This window comes from Trachymyrmex septentrionalis, unplaced genomic scaffold (genome assembly GCF_001594115.1).
Source record: "Trachymyrmex septentrionalis isolate Tsep2-gDNA-1 unplaced genomic scaffold, Tsep1.0 scaffold22, whole genome shotgun sequence".
NCBI classification, from domain to species: domain Eukaryota; kingdom Metazoa; phylum Arthropoda; class Insecta; order Hymenoptera; family Formicidae; genus Trachymyrmex; species Trachymyrmex septentrionalis.
In genome coordinates this window covers 1621583-1645871 of record NW_017305375.1, presented here as the reverse complement: position 1 = coordinate 1645871, position 24289 = coordinate 1621583, and the positions used below count along the sequence as shown (strand labels likewise).

General features: G+C 32.9%; 1 protein-coding gene across 1 annotated transcript in view; it reads right to left on the bottom strand.

Annotated features, from left to right (window-relative positions):
- The window catches only part of LOC108748251 (leishmanolysin-like peptidase), a 282732-nt gene that overhangs the window by 29163 nt on the left and 229280 nt on the right, over positions 1-24289 (bottom strand). The window contains exon 4 of the mRNA XM_018486286.1: positions 8272-8354. Coding sequence (XP_018341788.1) covers positions 8272-8354 — 83 coding nt within the window. The remainder of the gene's footprint in view (positions 1-8271; positions 8355-24289) is intronic.

Genomic DNA, 24289 nt, shown 5'->3' with positions numbered 1-24289 from the left:
GTTTCATACGATTCCGAGAGATATACTCTATATATATATATATATATATATATATATATACATATATATATTTTATTAATTTATCGTACGTGTATGTGTGTATTATATTTTATATTTTTGTGTGTTATTATTGATGTAAAATTTTTGACACGCAAATTGTACTGCTCTTCTTATTTACAAGTTTATACATATCATAAATAATAACCATCTCTATTTTACTCTTCTTATCCATTTAAGAAAACTTTTATTGTTGCGAAATGCTCGACTAGCTAGAAAAGAAAGGTAAATCCGGAAATCCGAGAAAGAAATGGACAGAGAGTAAAGGAAGAATGTAGGCAACATCCTTCGGGATTCGATGGTCAGAGAGTACCATCGCCGAGAAAGTTTTGATGAAAAAGTTCCGTCACTCTTACTTACGATGCGAGAACACAAATGGAATGATCGGAACAGGAAATAATGAAAGCATTGGACGTAAAAGCTATGTCACGTAAGGCAGATGAAACATAATAAAAAGTATCGGTAAAGTTGGCATCAGATACGGAAATTTAATTGAAAGAAGATCCTTTTTTAAGTTAAAAGCAAACGTAATGCAAAGAACTTGTTAACTTTTATTGCTTTGCAACGAAGCATCACTTTTAATATCATGAAAATAATGATACATTATCATTTTTTATTTTCTTTTCTTTCGTTAATTGTACTTAGGAAAAACTTTTCTGTCGTTAAGTATATTAGGAAATATAAGATTATTATACCTTTATCTATTTATAAAATAGTCTTCTTTTAATAGAGTAATATTAAATAAAAATATTTTATAATAACCTTCCAGATGTGTGCATGTGTGTATATAATGATACTTAATTATCTGTAATAATTGTTATGTAAATCATGTTTACTTCTTGTATTTTCATAAATTATAGGTATGAGGGAAGATAATTATATAATGACAGAATTTTTAATTTAACGTTAAATAGAGGGGTTTATATATTTTTTTATCCCTTACAAGTATATTACGATTTCTTTTTTGTTTTTTCCAAAATTGTTTTATCTCAATTACAAAGGAAAGTAAAAAAAAAATTGAAAAACGTGGTTCGTGATATCATTGAATCGCATTACGATATTCTGCCCTGGAGAGGCTGCAGAATTTTATCAATATGTGAAAATGATGAGATCGAATTATATCCAGATCGAATATCCATGAAAGCCTTAAAGCGTTGCAACGAGGATCAACGTCGTTCATGAAACAAGCATGCGCTTTGCAGGTCATCGCATCAAATTCAATTACGTTGCCGGAGGTCGTTTGGCATATCCATAACGTTCCTGCAAACCTGGCTTAAAATGTCTCTGTCGCGCGCGCGCGCGCACGGGCCGTAAATGGATGTGATTACCTGGGGCCCAGTCATAGAAAATACCGGGGTCCCCGTACTAGTAGCCGTCGGTATACGACGAGCTGAAATCGTTAGCGTGGGACGCGCGTGCCACGTACGTGACACGCGCCTATTTTGCATTTCAACTACGACGGACCTGATTGCTCCGGTGTGATTTACCGGCGCACGGATTAAAACAAAACGATTACCGTAATTTTTGAAGCTCACACAACGACGTCGCGCTCATTGAAACTTGATTCGCTCTCTGTCTCTCTCTCTCTCCCCCTCTCTCCCCCTCCCTCCCCCCCTTCTCTGTTTCCGACCGAATTACGACAGGCCCGTTCTGGTTCTGGTAGAAATTCTGGGGAGAACGGGTAACCGAGAGGCAGTTAGGCGCTATTGTCGTGCTGGGAGATCATTAAAATTAATTACGGTCTTGCACGGCTAACTGAAGCCGGTCGTACGTACACCGATGCACGGTATGCAGTAGAGTTCCCGCAGATATTAATAGACGATGCCATGCTCGTAATACTCGAAGTATAAAAAATACATTCTGTCAAGAGTAATCGTAATCTTATCGAGACAGAGATATTTAAAAACATGGAAATATGTGAGCGTGCATGATGTTATAAATAAAAATTTAAAGTATTCATTGTAACGAAGTATTTGCATGTAATGTCGATTTTAAACATAAATAAATATTAGGAAAATTTTGATGTGAAATCCATGTAATTTGTTTATATTATAAGTGAACACAGAAACACGATATGAAATTCGAAACATTAACATGCTGAACGTAACGAAATGAAATTGAACATATATAATTATAAGAAATTATACGGAATTAAAAATATAATATTTGTTATATTTGCTTACGTTATTATTTATATTCAGTTAGAGATACGGGCAATATGGAATATTATGCTTGGCAAGCATATCGTGTGTAAATATGTGACGCTTGACTGTATGACCAGGTAATTATACTGCTAACATTCCCATAGAAATTTCAATGATATGTTACGTATGCACGATTATCAAAGCCACTGACGGAAATCGAGCCCATACAAGCTGAAATGCACAATACCCTGATTGCAGCGCGTGATATCCGTATAAAAAAAAAATAAATCCTTTAAATTAAATCGATACACGTGTCAACAAATATAACATCGCTTTGCTCTGGTTTGTTGATATCATCTAACTTTACTGTTGCTTAAAGAGCTTTCGTTTCTAACTTAATACGTTAATATTCGTATACAAATTCATATGCATTATAACAACATGTTTTCCTGGAAACGTATAACATTCTCATGGAAATATATACAGAGCTACGATGGTTATTTGTTACATAGAAGCTTTGCAATGGAACATATTAATATCCTTTATTAATTATACAACAAATTTAGTTATTACAATTTGATTATTTAATGTGTTATACATTAAATTATATCAGTTGCATGCATGCTATTTCAAACTGTCAGATTAAATGAGGCAAATAAATTATCTATGGATAGTTTGGCAATTACGACTCATGATTGATTGACTTAATTAATTATTACGCTTGACAATATGGAAACGAAAGTTAATCGTCGATACAAATAGATATGAATTTGTCTAAAAGAATGTAGTAAAAAACTAATTTTAAAATGTATAACTTATAACTCATATTCTCGAGCAATATTGCATTATTGAAAAAATAATTAATAGTTTCATTCTTTATTAAAAGTACGAATTATGATATCAAGATAGCATAATTAGTAGCGAGCATAGAATGCAGACACACAAAAAGTAGGAAATACCGAAAAAATTGCCCTAATTGCAAGATATACAATTCGCGTTAGCGTCGCATACATCCGCAGGGGCATTCTAATTAATGCTATTAGCGGACGTTAACGCGTTCCATCGTTATGTGAGATTTATGTTCGACGCGAAGTAATTACACTTGCTGCTAGGATTCAGGTTCCCTAGATACTAGATACAGCCGCCTTAAACATAAAATTACTACTGCTGTTTCATTGTATCGAATAGACACCATAAATATATGGTCATTAATATATTTTTCTGTTTTATTCATCTCCACTAATAACAGCTATCATAAATAATATCTATTGTATATCATACTAACAAGTAATAAGTATAAATTATAATAAGCATTAATTATAAAATATCTATTATAAAGCAAAATATTTCATTTTAAATTAACTGTCCAAAATGTTACACATATATCTCTTAAATATAATGTGTGCAAAAAAAAGTTATAGCATTTTGAAAAAAATTGATATTTTAAAAGTTTATTACTTTATCATTAATAATTATCAAATAATTACTGCATATAATAGACAGTTTATTATATTTTATATTTTAGATAAGCTAAATACAGAAACGACTGAAAGAAAATGTGATATAAATCGGTTAGATAACACAAAATGCTTAAACAATGTTTCAAGAGATAATAGATATTGTTTCTATTGAAGAGTATGCTGCGATAGATTTGAGTGCATTGTTTAGACATGGACAGATTCTCTGACAATCCAAAGCATAGAGAGAGAGAGAGAGAGAGAGATATATAGATAGAATGCAGGTTAAACCGCTTCCATGCAAACGGCTAAAGAGACTCTCGAAGCATCTTCAATCGGCAACCCAATGCACGGTCCGGAAGTGCATTAAAGCGTTACAGTCGTTATGCCGTAATACCGCGTTATGTAAACGACCCGCGAATCATCCTCCACAATCCTTGCCCCCTACCGACCATATCATGGCGCGCATTCGACCGATAAACGTTACACGCGTGCTCGCCCCGTTTAAACGCAATAGTTCCTCCTCCCCCCCTCTCTCCTTCTCCCTCCCTCTCTCTCTCTCTCTCTCTCTCTCTCTCTCTCTCTCTCTCTCTCTCTCGCTCTTTCAAATCGAATCTCCTTTGACGCGTGCCCAACGCAATCCTGCGCTTGTATGCGCGGGCACCCCCGTGCACAGGTTTCATTTGATCCGATTTCACTCTGCATTCTGAGCGACAGGCATTACATTTACCTTTTGTGAAGACCGACACGAATTAATGTGCTGCCCGTCCATAATCCGGCACGCATTGTACACGATATTTCGACACGATTAATCTTTGGAAGGAGAGAAATTGCAAATAAATAATGTAATTTTCTTAACGTCTCATGAAAAATTGCATGTCTGCAATATATTCTTTTTTTTTTTCATGAAAAAAAAATTGAAGATAATTTTTATAAAAATCTTGCAGCATCTTAAATCGTATAGGAATCATGTTCTGGTTCAGAAATAATTGTGACAGTTTTTCTCAATTAAATCTAAATATTTATATGTAGTAGTATAAAATATTTTCATAATAAATTTATATCGAAAATAAAATTTTATAATAAAGAGATATGTTTATCTAACAAAATTTTGTATCTAAAAAATCGTCAGTTTTTTAAAATAAAAATAGCTAAATTGCTTCTTACTTTGTGATTCTATTGTGAATTATTTTGGAGTGAAATAACATGAGAAACTGCGTATTACAAATATTTTAACCTTTTATCAAAGATAAACAAAATAAAAGAGGAAAAGACTTTCAACATTGTCCATGAAACAACGTTGTCGTAACGAAACGTTTTAAAGTCCATGTCGACGATGTGTCATATCGATACTTACATTATTTCCTAATACTTCCCATGAGATGCTTTCTTTTATTACGATAAAAATCATTATATCTATTGTTGCTAGAAGTCTATAACATACATAAACCGTTTCTGTCACGTTGTGTACAGTATTGCGTTTGAAATACTAACCTATTTCTTTTCTATTGTAGCACAAAGTTAATGTAACTACAGTGTCTACAGTGCTGTTAAAGCAATCTTATCTCAATTTACTGTACTTTACACAGATATATTCCGTTCATCAAAAATCTTGATCACTAGCGAAAAGCACGATGTTATTCGCACTTTCGATTTTTCGAAGTTTAACGTCTTATCCGCGCGGATATACTCGATCAGCCCTATTGAACACACTTTAATCGCAAATGTCTTATCTCCGGCACCGTAGTGATGGGAAATAGTATATAATGATACATAGGAAATCGATAAACGCGCAAAGTTTTTCTCGAGGAGGCAGCTGACACGCGAAGATTACCACGAGTTCCCGCCTGGATTTTTATTGGCAGCAATAGGAATAAAAGTTGGCAAGAGATTGATGTATGTACCCCGGTATCGAGTCGACGTTTCTCTTTGTCTTATTTTAGTTCACGCGTTTCTCTGTATTATATCCACCACCCAGTTTACATCTCCACGTGTCTTTTGTAAACTCTTCTCTTTTATTCACTGAACATCAATACCCTATAAGGATACGAAATATTCGCTTGAGCACGATAAACTGAAGAAAGCCGCGCTGCGCACGTTCATTCCGATCGATCGAATTTGCACTGACCATGGCTTAAGCGGAGGGTAGTCATCCCTTGCGCAATTTTCACCCTTAGCACCCTTTGCTTGCGGCAACAGCAAATACCGGAAGCGTAAAGCTTTTTTTGTCCGGGACATTCCAGATAGGCTTAGATAGCAGAATAATCGTTCCGTTATAAAATATTGCCTGCCGCTGATGCTTGATGCATTTAATGTATATGTAGTTTTTATGATCTTTATTAAGTAAGAAAAAAGAACGAGAACAAGAGATAATAAATAAAAGAAGAAATGCAAATAAATATATAAATTCAATTTATTTCAATAAAAGATATCTTTCAGGAAGCGCAATACTAAATAAGTTTAATATATCGCAAATAAAACGAGCACAATGATATGTAATAAATAAATGATATTGAAAATCATACATGAGACATCAAACACATAAATAGGATAAATTCCTGAACATAAATTCGTTAATTTGATAATTAACTTACGTATAAATTTATTTTATATCTATACTAAATTATACTTTTTTAACTTTTGTTTAATTAAATCGCTAAATTTAGAAATTCTTCTTTTCGAAGATATTTTAATTAATTTCACTTTATAATAAAAGAGACAATTATTTCATACAAAAATATCTAAAATCTGATGATAAATATCATTCTTAAATTAAAAAAAAAATAGAAACAATCATAAAAACATAAATACAATAGTTTATTTTCTCATATTTCCAATCCGCATATAGATCTTATTTTACTGTTTATAAAAACATTCAATTTACGAGGTCGTATCTGCGATGCAAGAAAGCTTACTCGAATTACATTTTTGCACTAAATCATCCACATGCTGGGCCATAAATCCGTAATCACGGAAAATTCATAGCTACACTGTCTTCGCGAATGGCTGTTCACGCGCGACAATTCGCGCGTGGTTTCGGAAATACCGTGCCAGCGTGCGAGATATCGCGGTGAAAAGTAATACCTCGTTAGAAACACGGGAGGAATGTAGAGCTTGTTTACAAGCGCAGAAAACCACATAACTATGCAGTTATGTGTACACGCGACTTTATGCCCATGCACTTCCATGTGTTCTATTTATCTGCTCGGCGGACACGGATGCATTAATTTAGGTTGCTAGCGTATCTGCGGCCAAACTACGCTGGCTACCGCATCCGGAAAAGGGTCGAGAACGAACGGCGAACATTTATCTCTTTCCGATGTGTCTACTAACACAGCCGCTTGCTAACGTTGCTACAAAACAATTTCTAATATATCAACCTTTCATAGGAAATTTCATATCTTTTTGTATTTTTTTTTTAATATGGCGAATTAATTTAGGTGCATTAGCATATCTAGCATTTTTCTAAAGAACCAAAATCTCAAAACTGCATAATTTATATTACATTATATTGTGTGGTAATAAAATCTAGATAAGAGAATAAAAGTTAATCCGATTTTTAATATCTCCGAAAAATTTTAAATTCGCGTTAAACAATAAAAATCTCACTATCAAATAATCACTTTTCTAACAAATGTTCATTTTATCGCAGCAACATATTAATACACGACAAGTATGCATGTCACAATACTAGAACCATAATAATGCTAGTACGTGTTTCTAGCAGTAGTAAATCAGATGAACGGTTATGCGGACGCAAATACGTGCGATACATATTCACACGCTTTTAGCTTAGCATCTTGGCTTCTATGCAAATAAACGCTACGACTGCTATGTACATACGCATATTAAGATAAAATAATGCAAATGGTTTTTGGAGGATTATATCATCTAACGTTAATATCCTTCCTTTGTTTCTTTTTATTCTCTTGTTTTAAAAAATACTATTTTTCATTAGTATTTCTAATACTGAAATATATTCATAACTTTTACCTGTTTCTTATTATAAGTTTCTTATCTAAAGTCTTATGAAAAATAGTTACAAATTATTTAAATCTCCTAAAAAAGTATTTAATTCTAATCGGTATTCGATCAAAAATTTGCTTAATTGGAATATAGTGTATTTCAAATTAATGTACCTCTTTGCTTAAAGTTAGTGTAACTGAACAGTTTTTTTCATTTTAAAGATCAAGATTCGAAGAATAAGATGATGTACCTAACTTAAAATTATGTAAGTTTCAAAAACTTTTGATAAATAATTTTTCACAACGTAGTTGAAGAAAATATTTGGATCTGCTTTGATCCATAAATATCGATAAAATTTATCAGATATTAATATATAACCTATTTTTTTTGCCTATTAAATAATTAAATAATTTCTAAGAAGGCAAAATATATGAGTTATAAATGTAAATACTATTTATTTTTCATTTAATATTGTTTAATATCGTTTTTAAAGTACCTATCATAATAAGTATCTGAATTGAAACATTATCATCCAATATAAATAGAAAAAAAAAAACGAAACATTATCTTACTAAAATTACTATAGACTGTAAAAAATGAAATATATTCTAAGATAACGAAAAGATTAATAATTAAACTAAACTTACCTGTTCAATCTGATAGTACTCTTCGTCTCTCGCACCATCAATGCTCGTTCCCAAAAATGCACAGCTTCAGGTAGGATAGTATTCTGAAATTGAACAACAAACAGATTTTGAATTCGACATGAGGATATTAATTCACATATTATGGATTGCGATGATTGCATATCCAATAGATGGAATAACGATACATGAATTAGAATTAAATATATACATATATAAACAAGTTACTTGTATTTAGTCGATCTTAATTTAAACATCCTCGCTTGAGGAGTGTGAGACAAAATCCGAAACTCTGATCATCGCTATTGTATTATTGCTACGTAGAGAATGAGAATAACAATGTCTTTACACAATACTTATTGTTAGTATTTAATGTATTCTACTTTCTGTCTGCGAAACATCCGTTGTCAAGCAAGACATGGAAACATAATGCGGACGAAATCGTGTAGAACAAGTGAATGGAATAGACGATGAAAAACACCGAAAGAATGAAATAATGCAAGCTCGACAGATGGAAAAAGCGCTCGTTCTAGTTTTATGAAGGTTCGCTACCACGTAACAACAAAATTACTTTCTATAATGCACCTTTCTATAATGTAGCGTAATTGCAGTCTCGTGATGCTTTTCGAGGTTAATCCTGGCCAAAGGTGTTGGATTATGCGCGATTTCTAATTCCTACATTTGCCATACAATTCATATCAGACGTAAAAAGTCTAACGTCGATCCCAGAGGAACGTCCCTTTGTTCCACACATTTATCATGATTATACACACTGAGTAATCACAGTTCTCTTGAATAAAATATCAGGCGAAATTATCATAATGTAATTGCAAAATTTGTAATGGGAGAGATATTTTCTCGTATAAGATATAAAAGCTTAATGAAATATTAATAAAATCTGGTAACCCAATAATAAAGTAATTCTAATATAGAATCAACGAATATGCGATTTTATATAAGCAAAATGGAGTTGAGTCATTATTCGATATTCGAATATGTTGGAGTTCGCTTTTATTAAAAAGTTTTTATTTCTGAAATATAATATTCATAAAATAATAAAAAATGTATAAAGCTGTATAAAGTGAAAGAATTCTCCGCAAATAGATATGAGATTAAAGAAAGAGAGAGAGAGAGAGAGAGAGAGAGAGAGAGAGAGAGAGAGAGACAGACTCTTGCGCAATGTACTTCGAAATAATTATAAATATCTGCAAGTGGCAATGAGATAAATTTCCACCATTCTTCGTTACGTATTTCTTTTTACGAAAAATGAGATTATTTACATAATTTTATACCTCTTATTGTTAATGAAATAGTGATAATTGTCTTTAAGAAATAACATTTTGAATTGTCAATGATTTCTAAATGTCTATGTTATGAATTATAGTTTAAAGACATTTCAAGAAAATGTCATTTTCAAGTTTTTTTTATTCCATTATATCTCGTATGTCGTCTCTTTATTTAAAATATTTTATATATATATAATTGCAATTATAAAGTAAAAAATGACATTACTATTTTGCGATGAAACAGAATGCGAACTTTCTTATAAGGTAAAGATAATAAAAATGCACAAAATTTTGCGTGAATTATTAAAAAGATCAATACAATGAACGCGATTCCCCGTCCATGTCACTTTATTTCACTGTGTCAAAGAAGAAGAAAGAAAGAAATATACTTATGTATATTACTTTTGGCCACCTTAAACAAATTATCGTTACCGTCTGAGAGCTCGCGATGGCACGTGCAGGGAGGGGAAAGAGAAAGAGAGAGAGAGAGAGAGAGAATTCTACGTTCGAGCAGACTCACGCCATTAATATCGGCTTAGTGGCAAGCGCTTGATAATTAAAACAGACTCGAACGCGTAAGCGGTTGATTTTGTCTGCAATTATTTTTCACTGATTGCATCATGGAAGAAAATGGGCCGTTAACAGTCTCGTATCCTTCCATTACATTTTCTTCCTATTTACAGAACAGAAGAGAGAGAAAATAAACTGTCGCATTGCCAGGAAATTATGGTTCGAGGCCGATATTCCATTTGTGATAATAACACAAAGCTATTTCAGAAAATAACAGAGAGGTTCTACGAGAGGCACACGACGATGCAATCTTTTAATGAGAATATGTTTAAATAACAGTATGATGATCAGAGTGTAAACCTTGTCAGAAAAAAATGTAAAATGAAATTCACGAGACAGAGTGTCAGAGATACGCATGCCAATATATCCAGGAATACATTGAAAGTAAAATACGTAAAAAAGATTTCCGTTAACACATGTCACATGCAACATGCTTGTTTTAAATCATCACCAATCATGATGATGATATATTTTATCATGTAAAATATTGAAATGTGTATTTTTCTGACTTCATTTATCACAAATATTGGATTATACTCTTTAACACACAGATATCATTAATACCTGCCAAAATTCATCAAAATTAATCTTCTCATTCCCAAATTATTTCTGAATATTACAAAATTATGTCGATATTTTTTAAATATTTCCCAAAATTATAATAATAACACGTTAAAATACGAGAAATATTTCATTAATTGGTAGTGTAATTAAAATTAATTTGTAACTCTTTTTATTCGTCTTTATATGATTACATCGATTGTTAATGAAATCGTATTGCAATTTTTCCAGAACAAGTCAGAAAAATCAAGTTTCAAGATTAAAAAGATACTGTTTAATGAATTAATTCTCTCTGCAAAGTGGGACGGTTAAATATAATTTTACGACAAATTCATCCTTATCACATTTAATTAGCTGCCGTATATCTATAGTAATGGCATGTTGCGAGAATTCAGTTAGTGTATTTAAAGTGACAAGTAGCGAATTTGCGGAGGAATGAAATTGTACCGAGTGATGAAACTGTTCATGATGGTAAATTATGGTTTTTTATTTAAGAAAAAAGGAAGCGCAGAGAGGTGATAACAAGAACATGGAAAGGGTGGAATACAAAATTAGACGTGGACAGATACAGGGTCCAATGTTTGGAGGCATCTTGCGCTTCGTTACGCTCGATTTCCGCGATGAATAAATCGATACACACGCGCCGGATAAAATATAAGAGAGAAAAACCTCAACTCCATGACTGGTGACATATCTCTCTCTCTCTCTCTCTCTCTCTCTCTCTCTCTCTCTGTATATATTTTTTTTCATTCCGTCCTCGTCGCGTGGTTGCAGTTGTAGGTGCAGTGAAAAAAGGCAATGTGCAAGATGGAAAGAGAGATGCGCGACAACTGGCCGATTATTGTTGACAGAGACGACACACGGATGCTCTCGCGGAATTATTCACGAACCGTCGCGCGAGGCCGAATTCAATTTGGCATTGCGTCAACGCTCACTGGAAAAAAGAGAGATGAAACAAGAACAGGAAGAAGGACGGATGCTGAAAGGGTTGTAGAGGGGGATGGGAGATCGAGACCAACAAAGGGCCTGATCTCTCTCTTGGTTTTTCGGATTCGCAGATCCGGATTCTGCAGCCGCGCTGCTGGTTAATGGAGCCCTAGCGCGCTCAGGTCCCTGGAAACGACCTATTTAACGTACGCGAATGCCAGCTGGTTCCATCGTAGAATCGTAGGCGATTAATTCGGCCTGCTGGATTTTATTTCACGTTCCGCATGCGTAATATGTCTGGCTATTTCGGAAAAATACGATTCTGAAAATGAGAGCTCAGCCAACGACCGTGATAATTATTAGCTAGCTTGCGACGTCAGTTCTCGTTCTGACCTGTCTCATTCTGACGGCGGGAAAAATGGTAGAAATTCCAGGAAATTTTTATACGCGTATAGCGCGACGTTCGCGAATACATCTGAAAAGTTTTACGTGTGTGCAGGCTTTGTATGGTAACAGAGAGAGAGAGAGAGAGAGAGAGAGAGAGAGAGAGAGAGAGAGAGAAAGTATTCTTAGTAGAGAGTGCATCAACGGATTGAAGCGGAAAGGAAAATAATCCGTGCTGAGATCGCATCTTCTCCAAAATCGCTTGCGCGATTTTTATCCGTTACGATGGGATTCTGCGGTAACGTGGATAAACACGACAAGATACACCTGTCAAAACTCCCGCACTATCGTTCGCCAGATAGTAACGCACAAAACACAATATTATTTTATCTCTCGAAATATAGAGATCTTTATAAAAAAAAAAAGAGACAAACTTCTATCGTCATTCGACCGCCAATTCGCGAAATATTTTGTGGCTAAAAATTCCACAATGTTCCATATGTAGCACGATTTCGGAAAAGGTGAATTAGTATCATATATACAATATTTTTTTTTTTCTTAATAAACAAATTTCGTAATTTAATTGAACCTAAATGAACGTTTATGAAGATAATTTTCAGCAGCTTTAACTTCAACAGAAATCTGACAGAAAAAGGCTCTGATAATTTTACGTTCAAAATTTCGAAGTTACGTTCAAGTGACGTTCTTTATCTTAAAACTTCATTAATGAAAGTCGACGCCCACCGACTTAAAATTTCTTTCTCCCTGCTAACGACGTTCACGCTTTATCGGGGAGCGTGTATAGCACACGCGGCGAAAGCCGTGTTATAAGTTCCAACGAATTAATTCCCCGGTGGGAAAAGCGCGGCGGTGGCGGCGTGGCGTCGGCGGGTCCAATTTTTCTTATGGCCGGGCATGAATTTCAGCGCGCACTGTCCATTACGCCATGCCCTTTATCCTCGTTAACCGGCATTCCTCTCTCCCGGTGCCTCGCCATGTCCCGTCGAGCGTTCCTCGCATCGCGCGACGGGATGCCTGGCGTCCTTCTCTCCGCGTCTGCCGCGCGCGTCTATGAGCCTCCGCGTCGCGTTTATCACCCCACACAGCAGGGACGACGTTCGCCTTTATCACAATATTGCGTAACTCCCGCAGTCTTATCAGTTTTCAGCCTTTTCCTCGGGTAAGGTTGAGTAGCTTCTTGACTGCAAGGAGGGTAGTATCTGCGCATGTAAAATTACAACACGCGCTATGACGAACGGTGACGGTAAGAAAGTACCTCTGAGCGTATAATAAAATTCCACAAGTAAAATTAGACGCAAACTTTAATCTTATAATTCCATTTACTAACGTAAATGTGACATTAACTGGGATAATTCTAAAATAGGAAAAAATATTTTCTACTTTTCTCTTTAATGTTTTCCATTTTCTCTCTTCTCTCTCTCTCTCTCTCTCTCTCTCTCTCTCTCCTCTTTAAGAGATTTCTTAACATTAACTATCCTTATTTTTTCTATCTTCGATTATTGCTGTACTGTTACGATCGATATTACTGGCGAGCTAGATCTTAAACTTCAAAGGGCTCTTAATTCGTGTGTGAGATACGTGTTCCCGATTAAGTGGGATGAGCACGTCTCTCTTTATTTTGATGATCTTGAATGGCTCAAAGTAAAGGCGAGGCGATTGTATTTCGTGGGATGCCTGGTGTTTGCTACACTTTCATTAGACTTTCCCAAGGCTATATACCAAAGCTTTGAATTCAAGAAGAATATAATATATCAACGTGTCGTACAAGAATTCCTAATGATTATTTGTCATTACCGCTATGCCGCACGGAATTTTTCAAGTGGACTTTTAGCAGCTGTGCTGCTGAGTTTTGAAATAGTATCCCACAGGATATTCGTAATGTTGCTTCTTTGCGCGATTTTAAATTCAAGTTGTATAATTATTTGTTGAAAATTAATGTATGATTTGTACTGTATTATCGTAATGTCGTGTTATCGTGATATCGGGTACTGTATAAGCATTTGTTACAGTAAGAGTATAATTTTATATTTATGATTTATAGTATATTTGTATATTATACATATATATTTGCGTTAATTTTAATTTCATTTTTAATTTTGTTTTTAGTTTTCTTTTATTTTTATTTATATCAATGTATGATTTCTACTGTTTATTATTGTACATAAATATAATGATTATTTTTAGCGCTTGAGAGGACTTAATTCTAGAGCACTCAATAAATGACGATCTCTCTCTCTCTCTCTCTCTCTCTCTCTCTGTCTCCCTTTCTTTTTTCTCTTTAAGAGATTTCTTAACATGTTATAATATACCGATCAAATTTCAATCAATATAAAAATATATGTATATAAACATATCAAATTCAAATCGTGTTACATTATTTATTACCGCAGCTCAATAAATAATATTATTTATTGACAGTATCATTATGTCAGAACGAAAATATCGAAATATAAATATAAATTTAATAGTATATCCCATAAATTCAGTCAAGATTGAAATAGTCATAAATTATTTAACTATTTAATTTTAAATAAAAAGATAAATAAATAATGTAATTTCTTTACAACAAAAACAAGAATATATTAGGGATATTATAATAAAATAATATATCCCAGTTGATGCCAACTAAATCATTATCTATTAATTATAAATGTAGGATTATTAAATACAATATAAATGTAATATAATATATATGATGTTACATAAAATTATTGAATGCGAAATTATATATGTTGCTATTACGTTACTTTAGTTGATATCGACTCGAATAGGGTAACTCCGCGATATTTAGGACTATCACCGACAAAATTCCGTAACAGTAATCGTAAGGCGTAAACTTAAGCCGATGAGCCAATCAGGATATTGTTTTAAATCTACGTAATCTGACGGAAATAGAAATAGCAGTAAACTTATATCCATAAGACAGATTTTAACCGGTTGAAATTTGTCTTATGGATAAGTTTATTGCTATTTTTATTTCCATTAGATTACGTAGATCTAAAGTAATATCCTGAATGGCTCATCGGCTTAAGTTTACGTCTTATGGTTACTATTTCAGAATTTTGTCTACGGTAGTCTTTACGCTGAGCAAGGATTTACGCCAAAGTAAAAAAAAAAAAAGAAGAAGTATGTGGAAGTAATTTGCACTTAATTATTTTGTTACACATCTTCACTGAAAGAAAAGATTGGCTGCTGCAGCAAATTAGATGGTGAAATATGGCATAGCATTTTTTAATTGGTTGCGGCAGCCAATTAAAAATGCTATGCCATATTTAACCATACCATCTAATTTGCTGCAGCAATCTTTTCTTTCAGTGTTTATACATATTAGTATTGTGTTATGGTTTCAGTTTTTTATTGTTAATAATAATGAAACTATTGTCGTTTGTTAATAATGAATCAATTCGTCAATGTTGTAAGTAGTACAACCATATATCATATCCTACATAAAATGATTACGGTACACTGTAAGAAAAGATTGGCTGCTACAGTAATTTAGATAGTAAACTATAGCATTTTTAAAAGGTTTAAATAATTATTTTGTGATATATAAGTATAGAGGGATAATAAAGGCTGAAATATAACAAAATATAAGTGCTTAGCTCTTGAATTCTTTGTTCAGCTTGTATGTCTCACCTGTTTGTGATATAGGTACGGCATTTTCAGCAGGATTTATGCGCAAAACATATAAAGTGCATAGATTGAATTTATTCCATTAAATACAATAAATGTATTACATGAAACATTTACCTCGTATCATAACACTTGTAATATGTGCAAAAGATTGAAATTATTATCTATTACTTCGTATATATTTTATTTACTATATTTTTATTCTTTTATAAAACTATAAACACATTTTATAAGTTAGATATTGTATCATTTTACGTGTTATTTCTAGTAATCATTAAAAGCTTTCTAAAATGCTTATTTGCAGCAATAATATTAAACTGCCTGTTAATTTGTGATTAACTGTGTATTACTATAGCACCTTCGGTTTAAGACTGTATTTCAAGACCGACAAATAATCGGCGCACAGTTAGTTTGAGTTGGAAATTCACAAGAAATATTATTAGGCATGAAGAACCGCCTTCGAAATATGGTATTTTTCACTCACGTGTCAAATTTCTAATTATTTAATAAATTTTTTATAAATATATCTTGTAGGGCTACTTATACTTCGTGTAAGTAGCCGTACATCCCACCCTTATGGAATATACGCCAAAAACGTAAGGAAGAGGGAGGGGAGTTTAAAGTTTTCTTTTAATAGAAAAAAATAAATACATAGTTTGTATTTCTAATTTTTGTATAATAGTAGACAGTGTAACGTATTTATTGGTATATATTTTAGAATCCGACCGAAACTTTTATCGAACTAAAAACGAATACTCATTACGTGTCAGTTATGACTAAAACCATATAGCTGTTCTTCATAAATATGAATTTTAATATGTGTAATTATTGTTTCGTTAATTAAATTATTATGTTTATAAAGAAGAAGTACTTATTCTTTGGCAAAAAAATTGACACACAGTTGAAATTTCAATTTTCGATTTCGGCCGAAATTTAATTATTGTTTCAATAAATTATGTTTATGAAGAAAAAATATATGATATAATGGATATGTCTATACATATAGTTTTTTATAGGATTTCTATAATTTTTTAATTTTGATTTCGACTGAAATTGACATGTAGCCGAGTATTTCGGTTCAGTTTTGGCAAAAGTTTCGATCGAACTCTGGTTTATTTATCATAAATATAGTAAATTATACTTAAAATTAAATTTTCAACAGGTGCGGTATATATTATACCAGAGTTACTCTATTTTAGACTATTCCTAACGTTAACTAGTGAATTATATTTTAACATTGTTGCTACCTTGCTGTACTATTTTCTTCTATTTTCATTGCTAAGTTGCCAACAGCAACTTTGTTTCGGTGCTTTGACATATCGTCGCTACAAGGCAATCGATGTAGTCGTTAGTATTGGGACACCTAGTGACAGCTCCCGTGATAGACTCTTGGACTATATAAGGACAGGCTGAAGTTTGATGTTACGTCGTTGATGACGTAATTCCTTTCGTGTCATGTTCGAAAGCATATCTGCGAGCAATCAAGCGGCAAGTTTCCAGTATAACCGCGCTGTCACTTACTAAACATCAACTTATGTTGTTTAGAACTGTGTAAAAGCTCAAAATTAATCACAAAACGATCATTCAATTTTCCGCAAACAGATGATAAACGATTTAGCTTCACAACGTGTTTCAATAATATCCACATGTCGCCCGATTCGATGATATGTCAGCTTCATAATCACGTAGCTTAACACGATGCACCCTTACAAGAGGATCTGTTTAGGATGTCGAATCTTGTGGCCACGTTGAGGATGGGCGGCAGATCTCGCGGTTGGTCTTGCTTTATCGAGCTTCGTAGCTAGTTAGACGTCGGTATTAAATGCAAATGCCAAACGCCCATTTAAATTTTAGATGCAATTAGATTCATTTACTCTCCCGGGGGCGGCAATTATTCGACTTACCGCGCAAAGTCGTCAGTGGGGAGGAGGGAATGGTATCGCGGTGAAAATTTTCTGAATAAATCAAGCGCTAGGCGATGCACGAATCCCATAGCTGACCTCGCGCGCGCGCGCACGCTGTTTCCATTTGGTGCTATGGGCGCAAACGTCCACGGCATGCTCCTAGCGATTTACGATCTCGATAACTAGCGTTTTATTCATGGAGCGAACGCTCATTGCCTTTCTGGTGACTAAGTAGCGACCGGTGCGAAAGAAAATAACACCAGTGTGTTGGAAGACGGATTACCTCGACCCGTTGTCACCGGCAATGTGCATGCATATTCAACCGAAGGATGCAACGTGAAGTAGAAAATGTTAATTAAACAGAAGATTTTTAATGTGTTAAAATCTAAAACTTGAGACAAACATAAACTGTTTATTATTGTTAGTATTTGCTCTTAAACGTAATGAAGCTGCTACACAATAATGTCACAAATGTAATATAATATCGTGGGACATATTTAGTCTGGAGATAATATTCACGTGCACGTACATATGGCAAGTAGTTGAATTTAGTGGAGATATTGCAAGGAGAGAGTCGGTATATTATTACAACTCTCCCTTACTAGAGTTCCGGACGTCGCATCGTGACAGTCTGCAACCGCACATCATTAAATACATGCGAGGTATTAAGATCTGGTTTCCCTCAACCACCGATAGCTGTCCTAAGTTTTAACAGCATCATTTGTCTATCCAAGTTCTCCCACGTACATGGATTAATAAACCTCGTATACGTGGACTTTGTACCATGTATTATTCTATCATAATGAGCCTGTAGATTAAAATCATTACACAATAAAATGAATAAATATCTCTTGCAATAATAGATAAATGTTCCTTATTCTCTATTGTGCAATATTTATCGTTATATTATAAAATTATAAAATAATATTGTAGCAATTGAAAATAGCATTTTAGAATAGAATATGTTACCCGATATCTCATATATACGTATACGTGTGCGCGAGTATGATCCTCTTAATAGTATCAGCTATCAAGACGGTAAAGAGCTTTTGAGAGGAGCACGACTTTGCTTGCCTTTGCGAAAACGGCTTTCCTTCCACGATATCGGAAATTGTATTTTACGAGAAGAGCCTGCTTTGCGGTGCAAGAATAAAGAGGTAAACGGAACTGATAGCCTCTACAAAGAGAATATTGATAAATATATTAAATTACAGATTTAATAAATATATTAATAAGATCACGTACACATTGTACTTACGCACGTGCGAATTATAACGATAAAACTCATATTACTCAACTATAATAAATATATCTAAAATTTAATATGTAACAAAAAAATTCCATCATTATTTTATAGATGAAAACATTTCACTATGAGAATACGTACTACAAAATAAATGGACAGATAAAATGAATTAAGAAGCATATACGATATGTTCTGCTTTTCATTTCCTGTCTATTTATTCGACGACATTATCTATTTTATGTATACACTCGCGCCGTTAGCAAACACACAGTCGCAATCGCGTTAACGCGTCGTGCAATTTACAAAATTTATTTCGAAATATATTTGTTGATGAGTTTTCGTAAACCCGGGTAGTTTACACAACGATTGAACTGTCAAGTTACCGTTTTTATCCTGCTAATTATTTCCATTAATCCGACCGGCGCTTGTAAGCGTATGGGCATGAGCGTGCATTCCGCTCGTGTTGTTTTATTCGCGAATTCGTAAATAAAATCAACTGAACAGAAATAAACGTAAAAAGGGGTTGTACTTTCGTGATACAGCTATGGGAGATATGTGGCCGCGAGTATATTGTACACGATGGGCCTGCACGCCAAGCACGTGCATAACATATTCACGGTTGCAAATTATTATTTAATTTTACCTTGCTGCGGCTTAATCTATCTACCGTCACCGAGATACCGCTGTAGTAATTGTACGGCAAAAAGTCGCGGACTCGTCGTCAAAACTCGGCAGTTTGAATTCAATTATCGCTAGCAACGCCTGTAAAAAAAAGTTGAATAAAAATTAGATTTTCTGCATCAATATAATTAGTTTGCCATTCTTCACTGCACCTGGTGTCCATTAAATGTCACGGATAGCGTACTGTTTACGACAGATCGCAAAAAATTTTAATTAATTTCGTAGCAAGCCGTCGCTCGTAATGTAATAATGATAAATACGTGAAAAGAACTTATATAATATACAAATTAGTTCGTTGTAATATTGACTGAATTATAGTGTGAAATTTGTATTCAAAATACATATAAGCGAAAGAGAATATTGTATGACATATGTCTCGATAGTGTATGACGAATCGATACACCTGCTTGCAAATGCTTCAACTTGTTAACACGTTTCCGTTTCCGTTGGCCAAAATCCAAAACTCACAATTTTGTCAGTTATAAATTCCAACTATGTGAAAATATATCATTCATATTTCGTGAAAAATTACTATTTCTCGTAACAATGTCTCATAAGATGCCACTGATTTTATATGAATATACACGGAAAGAACAATTTTGCTGAAGTATTTAAAAGTTTGGCTAAATATAAATCTGAAAATAATTTTTTATTAGACTATTAAAATAATTACGTTGGAATCTCAAGCATGACGAGCAACGCTGCAAAAAGTTTTAACATTCTAGCAACTATATAATTTCAGAGTATCCTATCATAATTATTTTAATGGTCCAAACAAAATCATTTTCAGTTCTGTATCTAGTTAAATTTTAATATCTTCCGCAAAACCGTCCTTTCCATGGATATATAAGATCAAGCATTTTCTTTCAAGTCAAACTAAAAGGATTATTATTTATTACAATATTAAATTTTTAATAAGTACTATGTAATTTTTTTCTCAATCTTATTGTACAAAACAACGGCAATTAATTTCAACCTGCGCTTTTATCGCTAAAGGCATATGGATAATACAATAAACGCAGAAATAGATGAAAACACGGTCTGCGAAAAACGCAATTCCTTTAGAAGCGAGCACGGACGGTAGACACGCAGCAACCCTCGATGACGAATTTAAAGGCAAACTCGTGCATGTGTGCTTTAACTCCGCAAATCCATTTCAGACTCAAATCGAGGGACGTTCGCGCGCTAAAAGGTAAAGGGTGTACATGTGGCAATATAAAAATACGCTTTACCACGCATTTGACGACTTCGTGCACGATCGTCAATAGCACAAGGAACTAGAACATATATAACTGCTATATGTCGTTCAAGTATAAATCGTTTCGTTTATCGATTACTTTTTCAAGCCGGAACGTTGTATTCATCATTTATAGACATGTAAAAGCATAACTAAATATCATTAAATTTTGTCTTACAATCTTTCTTCAAATTTATTTTTAACCAAATTAATTTTATATATTTTAAGTCAAATTTATTTTATTTTAAGTTTCAAAGATGCGTCAACTATCCTGTATCTACGAGTATATGTATGTCTCATATATTTCAGTTCTATAATATGTTACTATTTATATTTATGAATATGCGTTTACCGATAAATTGTAATATGTGTATAATTTGTAAGAAGCGACTTTCGTGTATAAACATTAATGTTATATATTTATTTCGCTAATATGAGATAATCAAATTACTCTTATTAAATATAATAGTTATTTACTAAATTTTTCCAAAATATGAGTATAATAAATCGTTTAAAAGAACGGTGGGACACAATATGGAAATATAGTTTACTCCCGTACGAAAAGCTACGTTATGATGTAACGTAACTACATAATACCGATAATTAATCATTAATATCAAGATAACGTATTGCAGAGGTGTAACAATAATGCTAAACGTGAGATACGGGGATTATGAATATTCATTCGCTAATGAATAACTGTTGCGCTAATACGGATCGTTTAAATCCGTTTCTGCACTCACACTCGCGAAACTCGTTCGTATATAATATAATTCGCAGTATTAATGTCAGAGCCAAACGTGAGAGAGCACAAAGTGGTGGTATCTGTCGCGACAACTGTTCCTGACACACTGTTTTACTGCTTTAGTGTATACATGACTCGTCCGACAACGATCACAAGGCGATAGGCGCGGAAATGCAACAGCCAGAAGAGTATGTGAGCGTTTAACGTGGTAGAGGAATTAATTTAAACAGCATAGTTAGTTCATAGAGTTGCTGTATTAAATCGTCCCTTTTCCATTAGCAAACCTTAGAGTTTAGCCATGAGAGAAACTTATTTCCATCATAAATCGAGTTACAGCCAATAATATTTCTTGTGTAGCTTTAATTCATAGATACACGTAGATAGATTATATATGCAATTAGAATTTTATTAAGGTATCTAAAAGTTTTTAAAACTAGATATCAATCTGAAAGTAATTTTATTAGACCATCAAAATAGAATCAGGGTTTAATGTTATATGGTAATGCATTACTTCATAAAAGCAACTATTACTTAGAAAGTAACAATTCGTTATATTTTTCATTACTTTTCTATAATTAAAGTAAGATATTATAATATTCAAAAATTATATTATTTAATAATCAATATTAATAATCAGTATGAAAATCAATATTAAAACTTAAAATTCTAATCTAGTCTTATAGCAAGCTCTTCTTATATTAAACTTATATCTAATAAATCTTCGGTAATTCCGTATACTATTTTTATTTTTTGATATATGTTTATCCTTATAAAATTAGATTATAATTTACAAACGCAGATTTTATTAAAAATTTTTATTAGACATTGTTTTTAAACATTAATATTATTAAGAATATGTTTCAATATTCACTGTCAATATTGAAAATTTGCAAGAATGCAACCTAAAATATAAAGTACAAAACGTTTTCTTATATTTAAATTTCTATTATAAAATATTTCTAGCTAATTAATAAAAATAATGCGATCTATTGAATAATTATATAGATAACAAGGAAATAAAGTAACGATTAAATTAACGACTGAATTCGTTACTATAAAAATATAATGGCATTATCATTACCGTTGTGGACAGAAAAAAGTAATAATCATTACTGAAAAAAGTAACAAAAAGTAACAGAGTTATAAGTAACGCATTACTTATCAACTTTCAAAATAATTATGTAAAACGTTCAGGCTTATTGTTGCAAATGTTAAAATTATTTATAGCATTGCTCATCATGTTCGAAAAACCTATAATTATTTTAAAGATCCATCAAAATTATTTTTAAATACTTTAGCAAAACGATTCTTTCTGTATATGTATATCAAAATGAAGACTTTTATTATTTCTCTCATACGAGCAATAATTATGTGTAAATTTACTGGAAGATCAACTCGCATACGTGCGTGGCAAAATAGAAATTTTTGCTCTAAGAAGATTGAGCTTATTTATTGCGTTTGCACGAAAAATTTCAAGATAAATGTGTCATCGTATAATATACAATAGCTCTCCAGAAAAACTTAGCACGTGATAAAACATACATAGTAGAACGGGTGACAGGACGATCGCGCCATCTTTCTTCATAATGTTCATCGATCTCGACACGAAAGAAAAAACCGTGCCATTGTCTTATGAGTCGGAGGGTAAAGATTTTCACCTAGCAGAACTTTCCTTTTTTGTACTTTTCAAGAGAAAAGGCGCCACGAGTAAGGCATGGAGCATGCCTTCTTTGTGCACTTTGGCAAAAGTTTTCATGATCGAACTCTTTGCACGAAAGATGATCGTTATACTGGATCTTACTATTGTAAAATCCTCCATTGAGAGTTCCTTCGCCAAGCACTTCCTATCAGAGTGTATGCCTCTCTAATATCAGATAATATTATAAATGGGTCGTCTCCCCTTTCATTTCCGAATAAATAACAAAACACAATAACGCTTTAATTTAAATTGCCTCGGGAGAATCACATCTACGAGAAGTAAACTCATTAACAAGTTTCCATTCACGAAGGGTACTTCGCAAAATTGTCACCGACAATAATAGCGACGTGCAAATGCTGCGAGATTGGATAACAAAAAAAAAAATTAATTAGAAAGTTACGATTATATGTGCACATGACGTTATCTTTAAACTACATAAACGACAATAGCTAACATAATTCGTGCTTGTAAAAGAATCAAATATTATAGTCTTAAAGATATAGTTTTCATTGATCCTAATATAGGAATTTCTATGAAAGTTTTTCTGTGCGTTAACTACAATCGTAGACATTAAAATATCAATATTTTTATTTTCGTGTGTATTTCATATAATACAATAAAATATTAAAATGATTCACAGATATATCAATTATATATTTCAACAATATATATACGAAATATAATTTATTCAATTAACTTTATATTTTCACCCAATTTTTTACACAACATATTTTTGTATAATATATGTATAATTATTCTTTGATTTATAAAAAGGGAGAAGTCAGTTATGTATAATATAATATAATATACTAGAAACATCTTAAAATAAAATTAGACGCTCTTTTTATTTTCATATATCTTATATATAAAATTATAAGATAATACAATAATAATAATTCTTGTAGTGGGAGAACATTCTTAACAGAATAAAATTTTATTACCAATATTCTTGTATGCATTACAAATAACGATGAGAATCACGATAGAATCGTCTGTGAGGGATATCATTCGAGGAAGAGCGAGTGGAAAAAGAATGATCCTCTTTTTCACGAGAACAATCAGGATTGTCGTTCAGCGGCAATATGGCATATGCGGAAGATTGTGGAGTGGACACTCCCCTGAGATTA